We start from the raw sequence: 20,474 nt of genomic DNA on the forward strand, positions 1-20,474 counted from the left end.
CTTCAGTGTAATCATGCACCTTAACCCAACAGAAAATAATGCCAATCATGTCATCTTGAACTTCCACAAGGGCTTGCTGCATGCTATCAGTTCCCTTTGGGAACTACTTAACAAGTCTTGCTGGCAAGTGGGAAGAACTTATCTGCTGTGTGAATTCACTGGCCCACAGAATTTCCTTATGAATCTTGGAATATTCATATATACAAGGGGTTTTCTTTGTCTGTGCATTCAACTATCAAAGTGCAGTTCCTCTGATGGAATAAACTGACATAGTTCCATTGACTTATTATACTAGGAGTCTGGAGATCTGGTCCCATGTTTTTCCTTCCAATATGATTATTGCTACTTTTTGTCAAAACAAATAAACCAACAAACCCCTCTGAATTTTATTTTGTAGAGCTGTTCGTTTTATGTCCTTTCCATATTTGGCACATTTATAATACTTGACAACTCAGAAGGGTGCTATCAATGGTGACCAAAATTAGTCATGCAGGAAAATACTGTCTTAACTTTTAGTTGGCACAGCAGCCTTTTGAAGTGTCTCTAAACTTTAAAAGACAAATGTTATTAGAGTTTTGGACATATTTATTCTGTTGGATAACTCACTCCTCTTTCTAATCCTATTGGTAGGCACCTACCTGTTGCCTGTTTGAAATTCAGGCACATACCAAAAGAATTTTCAAACAGCAGACTCCACGGTGATAGGCATGGTGCCAGAACAGGGATGGGCAATTACTTGGGCCACTTAGGGAGTTTTGGTGAGCTGTTTGTTGATGGGATTGCTGACCTGGCATGACAGGAGGGGTGAGGTGCTGACCCAGTGCAGCAGGTTGTGGAGTGGGGGAGGATTGGTTCTATCCAGCCTGGGCCCATTCACCCTGCACCCACCACCAGGGGCACCAGACAGAGTGAGCAGGCAGGTTCTCCGTTGAGAGTGGCCCTGGACCCCCTGGCAGGGCAGGATCGATTGCATGGATGGGATGTGGCTGCAGGTGGTCAGGAAGCAATGTCTGGGAGCAGAACAGGTGAGTGGGGGCTGGGGGCTGGGATCACGGGGAGGTGACAGTGCAAGGCTGAGGCCTAGGACAGAGCCTCTCTCTGCATCATGGCTTTGCCCTGAGCTTGGGCCCCAGCTCCACACAGTCACTGCCCTATGATCCTGGCACCAGACCTGCCCTGTTCCTGGATGCTGTTTCCCACCCACCTGTGGCCCCATCCCATCTACCCAGCTGAGCCCTCTCTGCTGGTGAGGGTCCCAGGCTGGTCTCCATGGAGACCCTGCCTGCTTGCCCACTCCATCTTGTGCCCCAGTGGTGCGGGTGGGGTGGATGGGCCAGGGTGCCCAGGTAGCAGGGCCAAGTCTGGCAGGAGCGGTGACACTTGCAGCAGCAACCAGAAGGAGCCACAACTGCTGATGTTGCTGGAAAGCTGAATCTAGGTGCTGCACTGCCCAAACCCCTCTACTTGCCTGAGGGCAGCGGGACTGGCTGCATGTACCTCGGCCTGGGATGCCCCCTGCGCCTGGGCTAGGCAGGGCCAAGAGACCTGCTGCAGGCTGGATAATATCCCTTGGCAGGCTGGATCTGGCCTACAGGCCACATTTTGCGCACCCCTGTACTGGAACCTGAAAAGAATAAAATAATAATTTAATGTAATCTGAGGAAGTGAGACCCACTATGTGTAACTTTCATTTAAATTATGCCAAAAAGCAGTGATGTGCTCTGCATACATGACAGGAGAATTGTGCCCTAAAAGAAAAAGGGGAATATTATTATTATGTCTGGATACTTTAAGAAGACATTATTAATGCTGCATAATAATTACTGAAGATGAAAATGCACTCCCTTGACTCAACTTCTGCTTTATTTGAAAACAATTTTAATTTGACTTTTATTTAAATACAGATCTTTAGTAAGTGTCTTTAAATATACTATATGTGTATAAATTTGCATATAAATTTAGACTGGATATTAGAATAGAGTTTCTAATGATCAGATTAATGAAGTTCTGGAATAGCCTTCCAGTAGGAACTGACTTTTGAAGCTCCATCTTGAAAGCATTTTATTTTATGTATGGTTACCTGAAACAGTAGACAACTTGGCTCAGTGACTTTGGAGATCCCTTTTTACCCTGTGCTCCAAGGTTCTTATTAATGGCTAAAAGCTTTGCCGAAATTCAGTACTTATATTCTTATTGGGTATCCAAAGACTTGCTCTTTTGTATTTAGAAACACATGAGGGCATCAAGGATGTGGTGTATCATGTGAAAGACATCATTACAGGTATAGTTAACTGTGCTGGTGCCCAGTGTGAGTGACAGGCATAAAAGTGGTTTGATGATACGAGGCTTACTTTATCATTAGCTTGTACATTTCCCAAATGATTACCCAATTGCTCTCTATCCTTCCAATTTCACTATTGCTACTCTTCCTGGAAGGCTGCTGTCTACACCTGCGTCCAGTTCTCTAGTAATGTCGGTGCTAGCCCTGGCCATTTTCAAGGGGCCTAGGCTAAGATGCAGAAGTGTTCCTAAGCAGAAGACAAAAGCCTGTTTATGAGTGACCATAGTGCGAACCTATGCAGATGTGACAACTAGCTTGGTTAGCAAAGTAAAGAAAGCCATCAAACGCAACTAAATAAAGCACAAGGCCTGAAAGGAGTTAAGGGAGGACCATACATTAAATAATCCAGGTACGCTATGTCATAGCTTTATCTTAATATATTAGTAGTAGTGATTGATGCAGTCAAATGTATTAAATGTTATTTTGCTATAATAGGTATATTTTGTTAAGATGCTTATATAATTTGTTAAAAAACAAAAACAGCTTCCTCAGAGACGACCATAAACTAAGTTAAAAAAACAAAAAGCCAGGCCAGCACTGAGCAGCACTCCACAATGGGGAAGAAAAGGAGATTAGTAGGGACCTACTGAATTCAGGGTGGAAGTGGGCTGTGTGGCAGCTCCTTTATCTTGCAGGTTTCCCCTGCACACCACCCTGCCAATTGGCAGAGGGGCCTTGCCACTCGCTCCTGATTGGCAGGTAGGCAAAAACCATGGTTTAAAATATAGTGCTGCTTTTGCCTCCTGGCTAGTCAACAGCAAGCATCAAGGCCCCTCAGCCAATCAGCAGCAGGTGTGGGGTGCATAGGGGAACCCTCAAGATTAAAGAAGCTCCCACACAGCCCATTCTTGCCATGATTTCGGTAGGGCCCTAGAGATAAGAAAGCCTCCTTTTTTCTGTTCCAGGAATATAGGAATATAACCCTAGTTAATTGACACCTTCTGAGTCCACAAGAGATCTGGTTTAGACCAGTTCTAAAAGTTTCAGTGAAAAAAAAGGAATTTAAATAAAACCAATTAGTGATAATTTATTAGACTATTAGAACCAGCCATCTATAAATATTGGGCATGGACTGGAGGGAAATTTTAGATCTCATCAAATTCAAGAAGATTCGCTGCCAGTCTGTGTACTGAGTCTGAGTCTCCTGTCAGTAAAAGAGAGAATCTCTGTTGTCCTGTCATGGGTAGTCAGATAAACTTTGGGATAAATGTTTGTTTTCATGTTTTAAAGTGCAAGCAAATGAAAGGTTGGGCTGCAATGTAGACCTGTTTCTGCCACTTTTATTAGTAGCCTAGCAACAAGGTTACCTGTAATCTGCATAACAATATGGCCTCCAATAGCAAGTTCCCACCAAACCATTATCTTGTGCAGAAAGTTGGACTACTATGTAATGGTTCATGACAGTCCATTTTACTTTAACATCAGTTAAATTAATCAATAATCAGTTACCCCAAAGTCTGGGATTCCACTAAGGTTAATGGCTAAGTCTTCCTGACTTCAGTTGGCCTGGATTTTACTCAGTAAGTTCCCACAACCCAGTGATTTTAAAAGACAAGGTGCCATACTATCATAATCTGTTTAGAACCTCTTCTTCCTTTCATACTTTCATGAAGATCTAGAAGGAGGCAAAAAACTCTCTTGGGAAAACTACTGCATCCAAGAGGAAACAATGCAGAGGTAGTTTTTTTTTCTTAACATATTATGGAGGGATGGCAGTAACATGAGGTCACTGTTATAGCCGGAATTTTTTAAAACAGAGAGATTTGATTTTTAAATAAGATGTATAGTAACAAGTAACTGGAAAATATCAGGTTCCCCAAAGATGCATATTATCATTATTATTATCATTATTGTTCTCTTATCTCCTTCTTTCTTCTTCATTTTTGTTCTTGCGTTATAACAGCCATTGGTGAATGTGCAGAATATAGCAGACCATAAACAGTCAAACCATGCTTACATACTCACAGAGAAAGAATCGCAAGCATAACTCTTTCAGGTAATCCTTACCTGAAGGAGCATGACATTTTAAATGAATGAAATGCTTTACTCCATTTCCAGCAATTTCAAACAATTTTTTGTTATCCTTAACTTGGGATGCCATCCTCAGCTCCATGGTAGCTTTGCCCTGTCTAACTGCCTCCCTACAAGTGCGAGCAGAGGAGGTATACTCCTCTTTAGTAATCTCTCCCCGTTTCCATTTTTTATATGCCCCCCTTTTAGCCCATAGACTGCTCTGGATTTCTCTGGTCAGCCAAGGAAGACTCTTGGCCCCTTTCCCCCTTTTTCCCCGCATTGGGATCGTCTCCCTCTGTGCCCAAAGGATAATTTCCTTAAGGCACAGCCACCCTTCCTGGGCTCCCAACTCTTTAAAACTCTTACTCTGCAGTGCGTCCTTGACTAAACGCCTGAGTTCATTGAAGTCAGCTTTCCTAAAGTCTAGCACTTTCAGCCTACTAGTTACCATACCCACTCGACGTCTTATGGTGAATTCTATTATTTGGTGATCACTGTCCCCCAGGTGACCACCGATCTGTAGGTCCCCTACCATGTCATCCCCCGTTGCCAATACCAGATCCAGTATGTCATTCCCCCTAGTGGGACCATGTACCTCCTGCGTCAGATGGAGGTCCTGTACACAGGTTGTATCGCATGATACAGTCTACAATGGATATTGTGTCCCAATAATTTTTTTTTTAATCTTTCAGGACAGCTGGTAGCCTGTATTTATAGTAACCTTATGGAGTTGATCAACTTTTTGTTAACAGACAGTTATGTTGTGTTGTGCCACTTGGTATATTTCAATTAAACATTCCAATCAAATGGAAAAGGCACAATGAAACACCTCCTCTCTTTCTTTTTATTATCACTGTATCTTGATTCTAATATATAGTTTACGGACAATAACAATTGAAAAACCACATGATATTTTTATGTTGTTATTTTCTTCATCTTTGTCTAAGCTATGTAGGTAATACCTCCCACTTACTTGAAGTCCATACTTCTATCAGAGGACCAAGTACATTATTCTGTCAACTCTGTCATAACATACTTCATATACATCTCCAGACAGCTTAGTATGATTGATTCATCATCACCCTTGTTGTTGTTGTTGTCATCATCATCATACTATATATGTCATAGAAATTGCTTTGCCAACTTAACTATTATAGAAAAAACAACTATGGCTGTATGAAATGTTTAGGTCACTCATTCTAAAGGAGTTTTCATATAGACATGTGAAATGTGTGTGTGTGTGTGTGTGTGTGTGTGTGTGAATACTGTCAAGCCATAAATTTATTCCACCTGTCACTACATTGGACAACAGCACAGTTAAATATTATAAGTATATATTATATACTACATATTATATATGCCTAAATCAGACCTATCCCAATAATGGTTTATAACATTTATATTTTCAAGTAGTCACAAAATAAATGTCTGATATGAATGAACATGTCTATAGAATAATATTATTTAAACCTTAATTTAAGGTTTAAATAACCATGGCTCAGGTCCCTAGCTATTATAACTATGGTATGTAATCAAAAAGCATTTGATACACATTTCAAGTAATTTGTATATATTTTTCAGCTGGATTTTGCCATTGATGGTCAGAAAGGGAACATCACTGATAAAGGCATTCTTTCAATGACACCAGAAGAATTATACTTAGAATACGAAGAAGTGAGTGTATTATATATGCTATATTTTATTTACCTAGCAGTAAAATATATTATTTGTAATTTAATATGAGACTGGTTTAATCTCTGTATATAAATAGAAAAAAGTTTCTCTAGTAGTCTGCTACTTACTAGCGTGTTAACTTATCTGAAGGCATTTATAATACTAATCATCTAATACATGGTGAGTTCAGCTTCCTTACCCCCCAAATTTACTACTGCTTCCTTCTGTTATTATACCAAGCATCAGTGCCAGATGTCAATTCTCCTGCCTGGCTATGTATAGAACATGCATTAATACATCTCTTTTCTCCTTCATGTGAACCGGATTGCACTTTCTTTTAAAACTTACAAAGTGACAGCAACACAAATATGACCCTGTTTTAAATTTCACTGCCATTGCATGAGGATTTTGTTTTCAGAGTTAACTCAACCCTTCTTATCAGAAACAGTATTATGGAAACTCTGAAATGGGACAATTCATTCTAGCTGTATTAAATGATTAGGTTTAGCATTAAACCAAACAAGTCCTGCATTAAATCATACTCTTGGCAGTATCTGAAATGAATATGTGCCTTATACTGCCTTTTTGGAAACTCTGTATTGTGTGATATTTGAAGAGATGAGTGTAACCAAATAATTTTATTTAAATGAGAATGCTCCTTTAATATCTGAAATTTTCATACCTGGACTGACACAGATACAAATAAGACCTCAGAAACTCTCAAAAGCCTTTGGTTCTTTGCTTATGTTATTTCTGTACATAAATGACTTTTTTTTTAATATCTTATCTGAAATGGTAGCCTTTGGAAGACTCATATACATATGGTGATAAAAGCTCACTTGTTGTGTCTACATGTGCAATTATGGCACATGAAAAAACTGTGGAGGTTATTGCTCTGGAGTTTATTGCTCCCAGGTGCACATTGAGCTGAGGTGGAGCAGCCCTGACTGGCAGTGGGCTCAGGGGGTCAGCCTGCCAGCCTAGGACTGCTCCCTCTGGCTCAAAATGTTGTGGAGGGGCTGGCTGGGACATGAGGGTGCTTCAATGTGGGGCTAGCGGGCAGGCAGCCCCTGCACTGAAGCCCCCTCATGCTCCAGCCAGCCAGGGCAGCGTCTACACATGTGGTGTTATGGAGTTTTTTACTCTGCAGCAGGATAGTACTTGTATTTACTATTCTATAAGTACTATTCTGCTGTGGAGTAAATAATTTTATTTCAGCCTAATAGCAGCACACATGTACATGGCGAGATGTTTACTATGTAGCTAGTCAACTGTGCAGTAAACATCTTGTCACCTACTGTGTTTCAAGATATAGGAACTTTTTGTGTCTTAATCTTTATTTTTCTTTATTTGGCATCAAAAATTATATATTATACATATATATATACACATGTATACATATATATACATACATACGTTCACACATACAAACATACATATGTATATATATAAAATATATATACTTCCCACTTACCCGCCACGTATTTGAATATATATATATGATATTTTACCAGATCATTTTATTTTACTAACAACTGTCTCACTATTCTTTCTTTCCTTGGTTCCTCCTATCTTTGTGCCAAAGGATACTTTTCTTCTCCTGGGTGATCGCCGTAGTCCTTTCCCTTCTACTTACCATTTTTCTGAGGTCGAGAAACACACGAAAGGTGAATTTGTGGCCCCAGCGAAATCAGCGGCAAAACTTACATTAGCTTTAGAGGAGCCAGGTTCTCAACCTAAAAATATTATCTGATACGCACTGTTTCTCTGATTGATTTGTTTGTATTCCCTTTCTGTATATTTATCTGTACTTCCTAGAGGGTAACACATGAGCAGATAGCACATTACTGTTCTGCCTTGGACAGGATTCTGGCAGTCATTATTCGATTCTTGTTCCCTCCGTGGCCAAAGGAAAAAAGTAATTTGCACCTGTCCCTTTGTTTGTACAGATTATTCCCCTTGTCATGTCAGCTTCAGTGCATGTACCTGCCCATGAAAGAACGTAATGAAAATTATGCCATTCTGCTTCATGCCATTCTACTTTTATCCAGCTAGGTGGGATGAAGAATAACAGCCCATTGGTATCTGCTTTTCCACAATTTTTTGCTGATTCAAATGATACAGGCAGACTATGTGGGGCATAACATGCCTACCCTCTTATCCTTATTCCCTGTGTAGAGCAGTACTCATTTTTGTGCCCAGAATGGATAATAATTTCTGCATAAAACCCATTATGAAAATTTATTGAAAGATCACTTTATGCCATTCAAATTGCCTTGCATATTTCTATATGCAATCTATGGCCCTGGTCCTGTAATAGATTCATAGAGTCATAGATGCTAGCATCGGAAGGGACCTCAACAGATCATCGAGTCGGACCCCCTGCCTTGGCAGGAAAGAGTGCTGGGGTCAGATGACCCCAGCCAAATGCCTATCCAGCCTTCTCTTAAAGACCCCCAACATAGGGGAGAGCACCACCTCCCTTGAGAGCCCATTCCAAATTTTGGCCACCCTTACAGTGAAGAAGTTTTTTCTGATATTTAGCCTAAATCTGCTGTCTGTCAGTTTGTGACCAATGTTCCCTGTTACCCCAAGAAGTGCCCTGGTGAACAGAGCCTCTCCAATCCCTGTTCACGAGGGCACCTCTTGGGGTAACAGGGGCCCATGTGAATAAACACTTCTTTCCACAGAAATCCTAGCTGTTCTAATTGAGATCCCCTGAAGGCATAAAGATCCAGCCTCTTGTATGCAGTTGGAGGTTTGGTACCTCTGTTTATACATACTCAGTTCTACAGTTTTCCTGGTCTTGGGGAACACTCCTTAAATTTGTCCTTAATATATTTTATAATATAGAATTCCTCCTACCCATAATGTTGACACTTATAAGTGTCTTCACTGTAGCTAAATAATTGATCATCCACCATAAAGCTAAGTTACTTCCTTTTGCTTTCATTTGAATTGCATTACTGCTCTAAAGAAAAATGTTAACAAAGTTCTTTCTTTTCAGGGAAAAAAACTGTAGTTTACAATGTCAAGACATAGTGAGCTAATCATAAGATTCTGCAGGAAATATTGTAATGAAGAAGTATTAAATCAAACCTTTTCCTCACAACGGCTCATGCTGAGAAGTTGACAGTGTATTCTATAAATGAAATAATAATACAAAATTGGTGCTAGGCAAAAGTGGACATGATTTCCATGTAGATTTGTAGATGTAAAAAAGCTGTTATTCTTTCAGAATAGAAGCTTATCAATCAATATATTTTATTGCAGTAACATTGATAAAAGAACATGTGAATATCATAAAGCTTAAGGTATTATAAATCTAAATATAGTTATATAAATTATGTTTTGTTTTGTCTGTCAGTTAGCTGTACCTAACATCAGTTTATTTTTTTCTCATATTTTGTCTTTGTTTTCTTTACTCTTTTATCCAGACCCTGTTCTCTTAAGATTTAGGGACCTAACTATGATCCTATTCCAACCTCTTTAAGTCCCTAACATTTCATCAATGCATCTATTTTTGTGACACACTGGGCATGTCTACATGTGCTCCTGACTGCACACGTGGTACTGTGCAATCATTTAGTACTTGCTAAAGCAGTACTGTGCAGTCCCGGCAGTGCATGGTTGTTTTTAGATGCTATGCTGAAATAGCGATGAGCTACGGTGACGTAGCTGGTTGCTATGGTTTGTGCCTGCTGTTGCTACATTGCCGTAGCACAGGGGTGGGCAATTAGTTTGGGCAGAGGGCCGCTTACTGAGTTTTAGGAAGCCATTGAGGACTGCATGACAGGCAGCCAGGGGCAGATAAATATAAATTTTCTAAACTTTTTAGGGGCCCCACAGGCTGGATAGAATGGCCTAGTGGGCCACATCCGGCCTGTGGGCCGCATTTTGCCCACTCCTGCCGTAGCAACATGCTATGTTGTCATAGCTTGTCACTATGGTGACATAGTGTCTCATGTAGGTACACTGACTGGGCACATCTGTGTACTTAAAAGTGCATTAGCCTATTTTAATGCACATTAAAGCATCATGTAAAAAGTTGTGCTTTTTACTTAATGCGCATTAAAATAGGCTAGTGTGCATTAAGCATCACTTGAAGAGCATGTGCCTTAGTTAATGTGCATTAAGCCAAGCTAATTCATATTTTTGTAGTACCTCACATTGGAGAGTGCCTGTACACCAGCACAGAGGCTGCTCCACTGTAATTACAGTGTGTCAGAGCAGACTCAATTGAGTCTGCTGAAGCATGGTAATTACTGTGCTCCAGCAGCCTCTTGTGTCTTGTGTATTAGCATTCAATGAGCTTTAGTTCAAGTACCCCTGCCACCATTTTTAAGCACAGGACACTGATACATGAGACGCTGTGGCACTTTAATTAGAGTGGCTCTCAGAGCACATGTAAAAGTGGCCAGAGGTACTAGATATTATGAGAATTAATGTGTAGATGCACCAGGTATTATCTTAGCCATGTGTAGGTTATAAAAAGTAAGGGAGAAAGAGGATCCAGTCATTTACTTCTTTAAAGCACAGCTGGCTGTATTTTAAAGAAGCCTTACCGAGAATGGAGGAACAAACCATCCTGATGTGCAGGAATTCTAACAAATATGGCAGAAGACCAGCTTGGCTTAGCAGGGAACTCTTCAGTAAACTAAATCACAAAAAGGAAGCTTATCAGAAGTGGAAATTTGAACAAATAACTAGGGAAGAATGAAGGAGCATTGCTCGGGCTTATAGGAATAAAGTCAGGAAGGCCAAAGTGCAGTTGGAGTTGCAGCTAGCAAAGGATGTGAAGGGTAAAAAGAATGGCTTCTAAAAGTATGTCAGTAGCAAGAGTAGGCTCAGGGAAAGTGTAGGTCCCTTACTGAATGAGGGAGGCAACCTTGTGACAGAGGATGCAGAAAAGGCTGAAGTGCTCAACATCTTTTTTGCCTCAGTCTTCACAGGCAAGGTCAGCTCTCAGACTACTGCACTGGGCACTGGGGAGGAGGGGACAGTTTGGGGAGGAAGGAAGCAGACAATAGGGGTAAAAGAACAGATTAGGGACTATTTAGAAAAGCTGGACATATAGAAGTCTATAGGGCTGGACAGAATGCACTCCAGGGTGACGAGGGAGTTGGCTAATGTGATTGCAGAGCCGTTGGCCATCATCTTTGAAAACTCATGGCAATCTGGAGAGATCCCAGAAGACTGGAAAAGGGAAAACATAGTGCCCATATTTAAGAAAGGGAAAAAGGAGGATCCAGGGAAGTACAGACCAGTCAGCCTCACCTCAGTCCCTGCAAAAATCAGGGAGCAGATCGTCAACGAATCCATCTCAAAGCACTTGGAAGACAAGAAGGTGATTAGGAACAATCAGCTTGATTCACCATGGGCAAGTCATGCCTGACCAACCTGATTGCCTTCTATGATGAGTTGACTGGCTCTGTGGATGTGGGAAGACAAGTGGATGTGGCATACCTTGATTTTAGCAAAGGTTTTGATACGGCCTCCCACAACAGTCATGCAGGCAAGCTAAAGAAGTACAGGCTGGCTGGCTGGCTGGATGAATGGACTGTAAGGTGGATAGAAAACTGGCTGGAGCATTTGGCCCAGAAGGTAATAATTAACAGGTCAATGTCTAGTTGGCGGCCAGTATCAAGTGGAGTGCCCCAGGGGTTGGGGACCCTCAGCAAGTTTGCAGATGACACCAAGCTGGAGGAGTAGTAGATACATTGGAGGGTAGGCCTAGGATTCAGAGTGACTTAGACAAATTGGAGGATTAGCTAAAAGGAATCTCATGAGATTCAACAAGGACAAGTTCATAGTCCCGCACTTAGGACAGAACAATCCCATTAACCAGTACAGGCTGGGGACTGACTGGCTGGGCAGCAGCTCTGCAGAAAAGGACATGGGGGTTATAGTGAACAATAAGCTGAACATGAGCCAGCAGTGTGCTCTTGTTGCCAGGAAGGCTAATGGCATACTGGGCTGCATTGATAGGTGTGTTGCCAGTAGGTCCAAGTGATTATTCCCCTCTATTCAGCACTGGTGAGGCCACATCTGGAGCACTGTGTTCAACTTTGGGCCCCCCACCACAGAAAGGATGTATAAAATGTAAAATGTTCTTGTATAAAATATTCCTGTGGACAAATTGGAGAGAGTCCAGCAGAGGACAACAATGGTTTGGGGACTGGGAGACATGATTTCTGAGGAGAGGCTGAGAGAACTGGGCTTATTTAGTCTAGAGAAGAGGAGACTGAGAGGGGGTTTAATAGTAGCCTTCAACTACCTGAAGTGGGGTCAAAAGAGGATGGAGCTACAATGTTCTCAGTGGTGGCAGATGACAGAACAAGGAGCAATGGTCTGAAGTTGCAGCAAGGGAAGTTTAGTTTAGATATTAGGAAGAATTTTCTTACTAGGAGGGTAGTAAAGCACTGGATCAGGTTACCCAGAGAGGTGGTGGAATCTCCATCCTTGGAGGGTTTTAAGACCTGGCTAGACAAAGCTTTGACTGAGATGATCTAGTTGGGGATGGTCCTGCTTTGAGCATGGGGCTGTACTAAATGGCTACCTGAGGTCCTTTCCAATCCTAATTAAGTTAGAGTAAAAAAGGAAAGATTAATTGAGTGTAATTAGCATGCTCCAGCAGCTCATATATCAGCATTCCTGTGCTTCAAAATGGTGGCAGGGGCATTTGATGAGCTTTAGTTAAACACCCCACCTCCATTTTGAAACACAAGGAGGCTGATACATGAGGTGCTGTGGGCACTTTAATTAGAGCAGCTCTTGAAGCCACTCTAATTAAAGTGCCCTCCCCTTCCCCACCCCACCCCCCAGCCCCCCAGAGCAAATGTAAAAATGGTCTTAGGTACTAAAGTCAACTGGTGCCTAATGGATAGAATAAATTCTGGCCCTTTCTTTTAATCAGTTAATTTAACCCAGTATGTAGATAGACTCCAGTCCTGGTCTGCTTATTCAGGTAGAGGTCCTAGTCCTATTACCTGGAGATGGAGCCAGTTGCTCCTTCTAGGGTTAAATTAAGATTTATAGACCTGCCATGATGAGCCACTAGTATCAAAAGATAATTAAAAAGCCTTGTATGGTCAACAAGGCAGGTTTGGAGGTGACACAGGAGGCCTCCAGGGAATCTGAAAGAGTATCACAGAGGTGGACTGTAGCAGGGCACTAGGGTGCCTGCTACTTGGAGAGCTGGGATAACTCCTCAGGTGCTGGTTGCTGAGGCAACCAAAGGGAACTAATGACCCACACGTGCCTAGCCAGCTAACAAAAAGGGGCAGGGCCTGGCTCCTATATAAACCACAGGCAGGAGGCCAGGAGGGTGTTCCCGACCAGCAGCCAGAGAAGAAGGAGCTCTCGGTTAAGGAAAGAGAAGAGAAGCCGGATGTGCATAGCCACTGCGCATAGTGTCTGCCACTGCGGCGGGATGGAGCAACTCCGGTAGGCTGGAGTGTAGTTATATCTGGGTGGCTTATGTTTACGTTATAGACAAGAGGCTTGTGTTGTGTTGCTATTTGTTACACCGGTGGTTTGGGTGAGGCTATTAGGGGTTGGAGGAGGCCTCATAGGGTACTCACAGTAGAGTGGGGACCCCAGTGCCAGTGAGGGCGCAGCATTCAGGGTGCATAGACCCCAGCCCCAGAGAGGGGCAGTTGAGAAGCCCCAGAGAAGGGGGCAATCCTGAGAAGCCCCAGTGCAGGTGTGGTGAGCCCCGGAGAAGGGGGCAGCATTGTGGTGAGCCCCAGGAAAGGGGGTAGTGCTTGAGAAGGCCCTGGAGAGAAGGGCGGCATCACTGAGAAGGCCCTGAGAGAAGGGCACGGAGAGAGAGACAGGGCTGCGGAGAGCCTGAGTACCAGAGAGGGCGTGGAGATAGAAAGAGACAGAACAACGTCTGTGACATCTGCGAGGCTTGGGGCGTGGTATTGGAGTGGTAGGAGCCACACATAGCCCATAAGGCTGGGGGGGTACAGAACTCCCGAGACAGGAGAACCGTGGCCAAGAGGACAGAAGGCAGCCTCCCTATAAAAAATATATAAAATCAAAGACGTGGCGGGTGAGAATTGGAGGGTGCGACTTGGCAGCTTGGCACGGTAAAGGAGGTGGCGGGGGAGAGCACGGCGACCCTGATGTCTCTCCTGTTACATGGACCAAAGTAAAATAACAGGGAGTTGGCTTGAATGATGGAGAATCTGAGGAGCTGGAACCTTGGGACACTCAGGGTGCTGACAGACATGCAGGTCCCCACTCTAACTCATGATGCTTAACATAAAGCACCATGAGTTACAGTTAGAGCAGCACCCCCCCACAAACCAACAGGTATTTGCCTTTTGGGTTGGGAGGGGGGTGGAATCAAGCTTGCCTGCCTGTCGCTGATGCAGCCCTGCCCACACCCCCCTCTCAGCTCTGTTCTCTGCAGGAGGTGGGGGATAGGGGAGCTGCTGGCTGGGGCTTGCCCAGCCTGACTTGGAGGGGTGGAGGGGCCTCCAATCCCCACCACTCCAGCTCCCCTCTCCCTCTTCTCCCTCCCCCCTCCCTTCCTGCAGACAGCACCGGGGGTGGGGTTGGGCTGCATCAGCCTAGCCCCACCCTAGGGAACAGAAGTTCCCTACACTGCTCCAAAATGGAGTGCCTTCATCTGATTCCTCATCAAATGAGGGTTAATTTGTTGCACAAACAAACTACTTTTAAAGTGCTCTGCAGCTGTGCACGTGTCACAGCATGGCTGTAGAGAGCTTTCATGGGGCCAATCGTGTGACAAATATAACTTCTATCTGTGCCCTCTGGGTAGTTTGGGTGGGACTGGGTAAAGAGGGAGCACTTAATCCTTTGCAGGGTGGCAGAACCTTCTTGCTGGGTGACCTTTTCCATAATATCTTTCTTTATTAAAGAGAAGTGATCTATTTTGGTGCTTGGATCTTAGGGTGTACTCCTTCATGTAAAAAAAGGTAAAGCCCTCTCTCAGCAGCTGAACTAGAATCAAGGCTATGGATAACCAGGGAATGTCAAGGACCAAAAGGCTAGAATCTCAGAGTCAGAAGGAGCTTGGACTCTTTCTACTTTAGAAGCCATGCTGACTTCAGGGGTACTCAGAGAAACCAGACAAGGCTGGAGGTTATGAGCAAGTACTCCTCCTTGGAAGCCTTTGACAAAGACCACATAAGTTACTCTGTTTCACCTTCCTCCATGAAAAAAGAAATGGGTATAAAATGTAATTGAACTACATGTGCTAAACAGTGTTTCATCCTATCACCTGTAAACAAGAAACTGTGTGTATTTGGTGACTGTGAGCAGTGTCCTTGAAGTCAATGAGTCATAGGAGTAAGTTACACAATCAGGTTATGTAAAACAATGATGATGATATCCCTAAATGTGAAACAATTAGAGGCTTATTCTTGGAATTTCTTTTTTTCTACTACTCAATTTAATACCTAACCATTATGCTAAAGCTAAACTATGTGAAATAATACAAATCTTTCATATCTTTCCTTACTTTTTGTTGTTTCCCAACATCCTTTTTTAGTCCATCCCTGTGGTGCTAATTTTGGAATGTGCTAAACATCTATTGGAATATTGTGAAGGCCATATTTTGGAGTGCCTTTAGGCACCGACTGTGATTTCCAAAATATGGCCATCTTCACCTACAGATTTTAATGGAAGTTGAAATATTAAGAATTTTGAGGTGGTAGTAATGATTTTTTAAATTAATTAAAAAAAAAAAACTAACAGTTCCTTCATGGTCTTTTATGCTATTTTTGGGCCTGGTTGAGGAATCCCAGATTCTTAACTGGCATAAATTAATACTGACATTGGGGCTTGCCTGACTTACACCAGCTGATGATTTGTCCCACTAAACCTGAAGTTGTACTGCTGTTCTTTAACTTGTTTACCTCCTGCCCTTTGTGCAGATTTCAATTGACAGTTTCCATGCAAAGTGCCTTAGAGCACTTACTTGTAACCTTGGATGGACTCTGAACTACATAGCATTCAATCTGACAGCTGATTTATTGCCAAGTAGAAGAAGAAGATGGAAGAAATATTAGTAATATTTTGATATATAGAATTATAATAAAAAGAAATCTTACTCTTCTTTGTTCCAGCCTTACAAATGCAATAAATGTTCCTGTATAAAACAGGATTCTGAGCCCTAAGAAAACCCTGCATTTTGTATAAACACGCACAGCCTTTGTATATGTGTATACATATGTAATAAAAGCAATATATACACAGTATGAACACAGTGCATCAATTTGAAAATTTACCAAACCTGACTCAAAACCCACCTTTACCTTAAATACAGATTATGGAAGAAGGAAAGAGATTTTACTACAGCAAGTATTTTACCGCACTAAGTATAATTTTTCAAGCCTGCAGTATATAGTACCCAAAATCCTGAACTGGTACGAACCATCACAGCTCCGCGCAAGTCAGTACAGTTATAGTGACCTATGCTAGGTGAGGATCCTACTTTGTATTTTTAATGAGAGAAATAGCTGATATCCCTTCTTCCATATTCTTTTTTTCTGGCAGCAATCTGCTCATTTACCATAAACCCACCCAGATCCTGTACAAGTGTCACTTCTATGCTGAGTTTTACTGGAGAATGAGGGGTAAAATGTGTAGGCTTTCTGCAGTACAATGAGAGTGTGCATTTTTTCAACTTATGCGTACGTAAGCCTTCTTTTGTGAATAGGACTCATAGGGTCAGATAATGTTTAAAGGGAAAGGCTTTATGTCTCTCAGGCCACATGTTTCCACATGGATGCTTCTACACACACAGATTGAATTATGAACAGACCTATTAATGCTGGGATCACAAAAGGTCAAGTTTTGTCTTCTTTTACCTCTATTCAGAATTGCTTTTGAAAGGGGGGAAAAAGGGATTTGAAGAAAAAAGATTCATGATGAAGAATTTTACAGGTCTTTTTTCCCCCTTTAGCAACATCTGGGCGTTGAAAAAAATTCTTATTAGGGAAAAGAGTTCAGGGGTATTGTGTTACTAGATTTTAATATATCTCACTTGGGTCACTTGTAGGGTTACCTTTTGGAATAGCCTGTTACCTAAAGAACAAAGGCTCACAAAAGGAACTTTTGCAAAATGTGCTTGTTACTACAATATATGTTACTTTTACTTGAGGAAACATCCTAAAATCCTAAAAAGAATAATGTTTATCTATTTTTTATATATCAGTATTTATCCAACTCCTGAAGTATTTACTCAGGCAAAAATCCTATTGAAATTAGGAAGTTAAATTAATGACTTAAAATTACTTAAGTTACTTAAAATTTGTTAATGACAAATATAATGTACTGCATAGTGGAAGGAATCACTTGAGCTGTTCATACATAAGATGGTTTTAAATTCAAATATTGCCACAGGGAAAAGATTTAAAGATTACCATACACTGTCTTCACTTTGCATCAACACTCAAAAAAGAAAGTAAACCTTTAGACTATATAAAGATAAGATAAAAATATTACAGAAAATGTTGTGAAGCCATGATATACCTGCCTTCATTTGGAATACTGTGTTTAGTTCTGCTTATCTATGTAAAAGAAATTATAGAAATAATGAATGGCTTAGAGACAAAGTTTAGGTGCTTGTGAAAAATTGTAGTTGAAGAGATTGAAAATATTAGGAATGTGTAGTTTAATTGGAGAAGAATAAGTTGAACCGCAATAAAATTACACAAAATAGTGTACAGTATAGAAAAAGCAGATCAAGAATTGATATTTACCATTTCCAAAATATAAGAACTCAAGCCATTTGATAAAACTGAAAGGCAAAAAAAATACAACCAATAGGAAGAATTTTTTGTACAACATATAACTACCGTAACTTGCAAAGTTCACTGGCACAAGACAGCAATGATACCAGTATCTTAGTAAGTTTCAAAAAAGAATTTAATACTTAATTATGATGTCTGCAGTAATATCATATTCAGTTAAAAATAATATGCTTCATGTCAAATAAGCCACTGCTTTGATTAAAAAGATTAATCAAATGATTTTATTAACTCTTTTGATTAAAAGAAAACTTCCCCTTCCCTGATTGTTTTTTAAGGGGGCTTCTTGCCCATTCTTCTGAAGCTAGGGTACTTACAGTTGTCAGAGATAAAAAAAACTAGACTGGACAGATATCTGTTTCAATATAGTAATGCCTACATTCTTTTAAAATATACCTTGTAATATTATAATAAGGAGGTATATTCTGCATATGACTTTAATCAATAATATGCTTCCATTCTCAACTCAGATAGATTGTGGCTAAAGCTACATGTATACTTCAGGATTTCAGTGGCAACCCAGCCACAGGAACTTCTCATTACACCTAAAAAAGTTTGTGTATTCTTATACCTCTCAGTTGTGTGGCGATAATTTTACATATATACATATATGTATGTGTATATAAGAGAACATGGAACAAGCTAACATGATTTTAGTTGCCAGGCCCACTTTCTCCTGGTTAGCTCTTCCAGGTAATCAAAGCTAATGATATTCGTAGTAGAATTCACATTAAGTTGACTAAGAAGAATACAGTTATATCTGCAAGTGTATACACAAGTGTACACAAATTCCTCTTTGGAGCATGCATTTGAAATAAAAGTAAAAGTAAAATGGGCAATTTATGGCCAAAAGGAGAATAAATTGTGTACAATTTTATCTAGAAAAATAGCTACTTAATTTGAATGGTAGTTTAATGGATAAATTATGCAATTATTACAATTATTACAATTATTAGTCACAATTATTTTGTGAATTATTAGGCCTCGTATCAGACCCAGCAGTCCTGAAATGTGAAGTTCCTAGTACCAAAGGAGAGGCACATTTCTGAGTTCTGATAATGAAAACATGCTTCTTCAAGTACCCGTCTGGTTTTAATGCATGATGATAGTGCTCAAGGGGAAAGATAATTTTAAAAATTGAAATTCTTGATCCTGCAACCTGGTAGTTGCATATTATAGTGTCAGCTGTTGCTAACAATTCATAGGACATGAACTGAACTTTAAAATCAAAGTCTAACACCATTTTTGAGTGCACCAAACTCCATTTTTTCTTAAGTAAGCTAGCCATTATTTTAGTTTTTAAAATTTCATGAAGTGTTTAGCTTGGTTCATAGGTGAAGGATGGGAATGATTCTTATTTTATCTAAACTTTTTTTTCCTGTTTTCTAATTAAATCAACCTTTTATGGTTTCCTAGTAATAAGACAGTAAGCATTTCCCATAAAGGACATATAGATATCTTGAAACTGAATTTTATGGAAGCTTCAAAGACATGTGAATGTAGACAAGCAGAATGTATTTTCAGTGTAACCATTCTTTGTGAATTACAGAATTATGTTTCTTTCTTATACTTCACTAATAATGCTACACAGTCTGTGAGTGGAAAAGGAAAGAAGAAGAGATTTGAATTAATAGCACATTTTCATTTATTAGAAATTATCTTGTATACCCAGAGTATAGCATAATGAATAACCTGAAAAGTAATATAATTTTATTGTTAATTCTATTGTATCATTTTAGCAAAAGCTGTAAATAAAATACTACTACTATTAACCTGAAAAGTACAAAGAAAAATATATGCGACATTTTGCTTATACTTTGCATAGAATATCCATGTCTTCTCTCAGGTTTAAAATGAAAATTCTAATATGTGTGACATCAACAATTGTCCTTTGCTCACAGCTCTTATAATTTAACCCTTCAGGTGAACAAGCTGACTGATGAATTACAGGCAGCCATCCAGAGCTACAAAGGTCATCTCTCTAAACTTGCCCCACAATTACAAGCTGAGCAGGAACAGTGTACCTCTTACATCTATCAACACATTAAAAGACTTCCAGCAAATACAGGTCTCCCACAAGGCCTGCAGCTAAAGGTTGGTATAGGTTTAATAGCTTTCAGAATCACTTTTCTGAGTGTTTGTTTGGTTGGCTATGTACTTGAGCATGTGCTCTGAACAGCTGGGAGTGCTGCTAGCTGAGTGATTGCTAAGTGACTGCTGCCTGTGTCTGACAAAGACCCTAACAAGGAGGCATAGCTAGCCCAGACCCAGGTGGTATAAAAAGAGACTCTCTGGGTACGTCTACACATTCATTAATACATTTTTCCTAATGCACATTAAATTTAATACCTCTAGGTGCCTACACACAAGTAGGGAGGCTGTTTTGATGCGCTGTAATTCCAGTGCAGATCAGATTCAATTAATTGAGTCTAGTGGAGCATGGCAATTATTCAGCAGCCTTCTGCATCTTGTGTATCAGTGTCCCTGTGTTTCAAAATGGCAACAGGGGTGCTTTATCTAAAGCTTGTCAAATGAGCTTTAGATAAAGTGCCCCTACCACCATTTTGAAGCTCAGGGATGCTGATACATGAGATGCTCTGGGTGCTTTAATTAAAGCAGCTCTTGGATCCACTCTAATTAAAGTGCTGCCCCCCCCC

At 40.7% G+C, this 20,474-nt stretch overlaps 1 protein-coding gene across 1 annotated transcript in view; it reads left to right on the plus strand.

The window, feature by feature from the left end:
* LOC102382065 overlaps positions 1–20,474 on the plus strand; it is a 187,600-nt gene that overhangs the window by 93,439 nt on the left and 73,687 nt on the right. The window contains exons 2-3 of the mRNA XM_025203349.1: positions 5,936–6,028; positions 19,741–19,911. Of these exons, the coding sequence (XP_025059134.1) occupies positions 5,993–6,028; positions 19,741–19,911 (207 nt within the window). The 5' untranslated portion in view covers positions 5,936–5,992. The remainder of the gene's footprint in view (positions 1–5,935; positions 6,029–19,740; positions 19,912–20,474) is intronic.

This window comes from Alligator sinensis, unplaced genomic scaffold (genome assembly GCF_000455745.1).
Source record: "Alligator sinensis unplaced genomic scaffold, ASM45574v1 scaffold165_1, whole genome shotgun sequence".
NCBI classification, from domain to species: domain Eukaryota; kingdom Metazoa; phylum Chordata; order Crocodylia; family Alligatoridae; genus Alligator; species Alligator sinensis.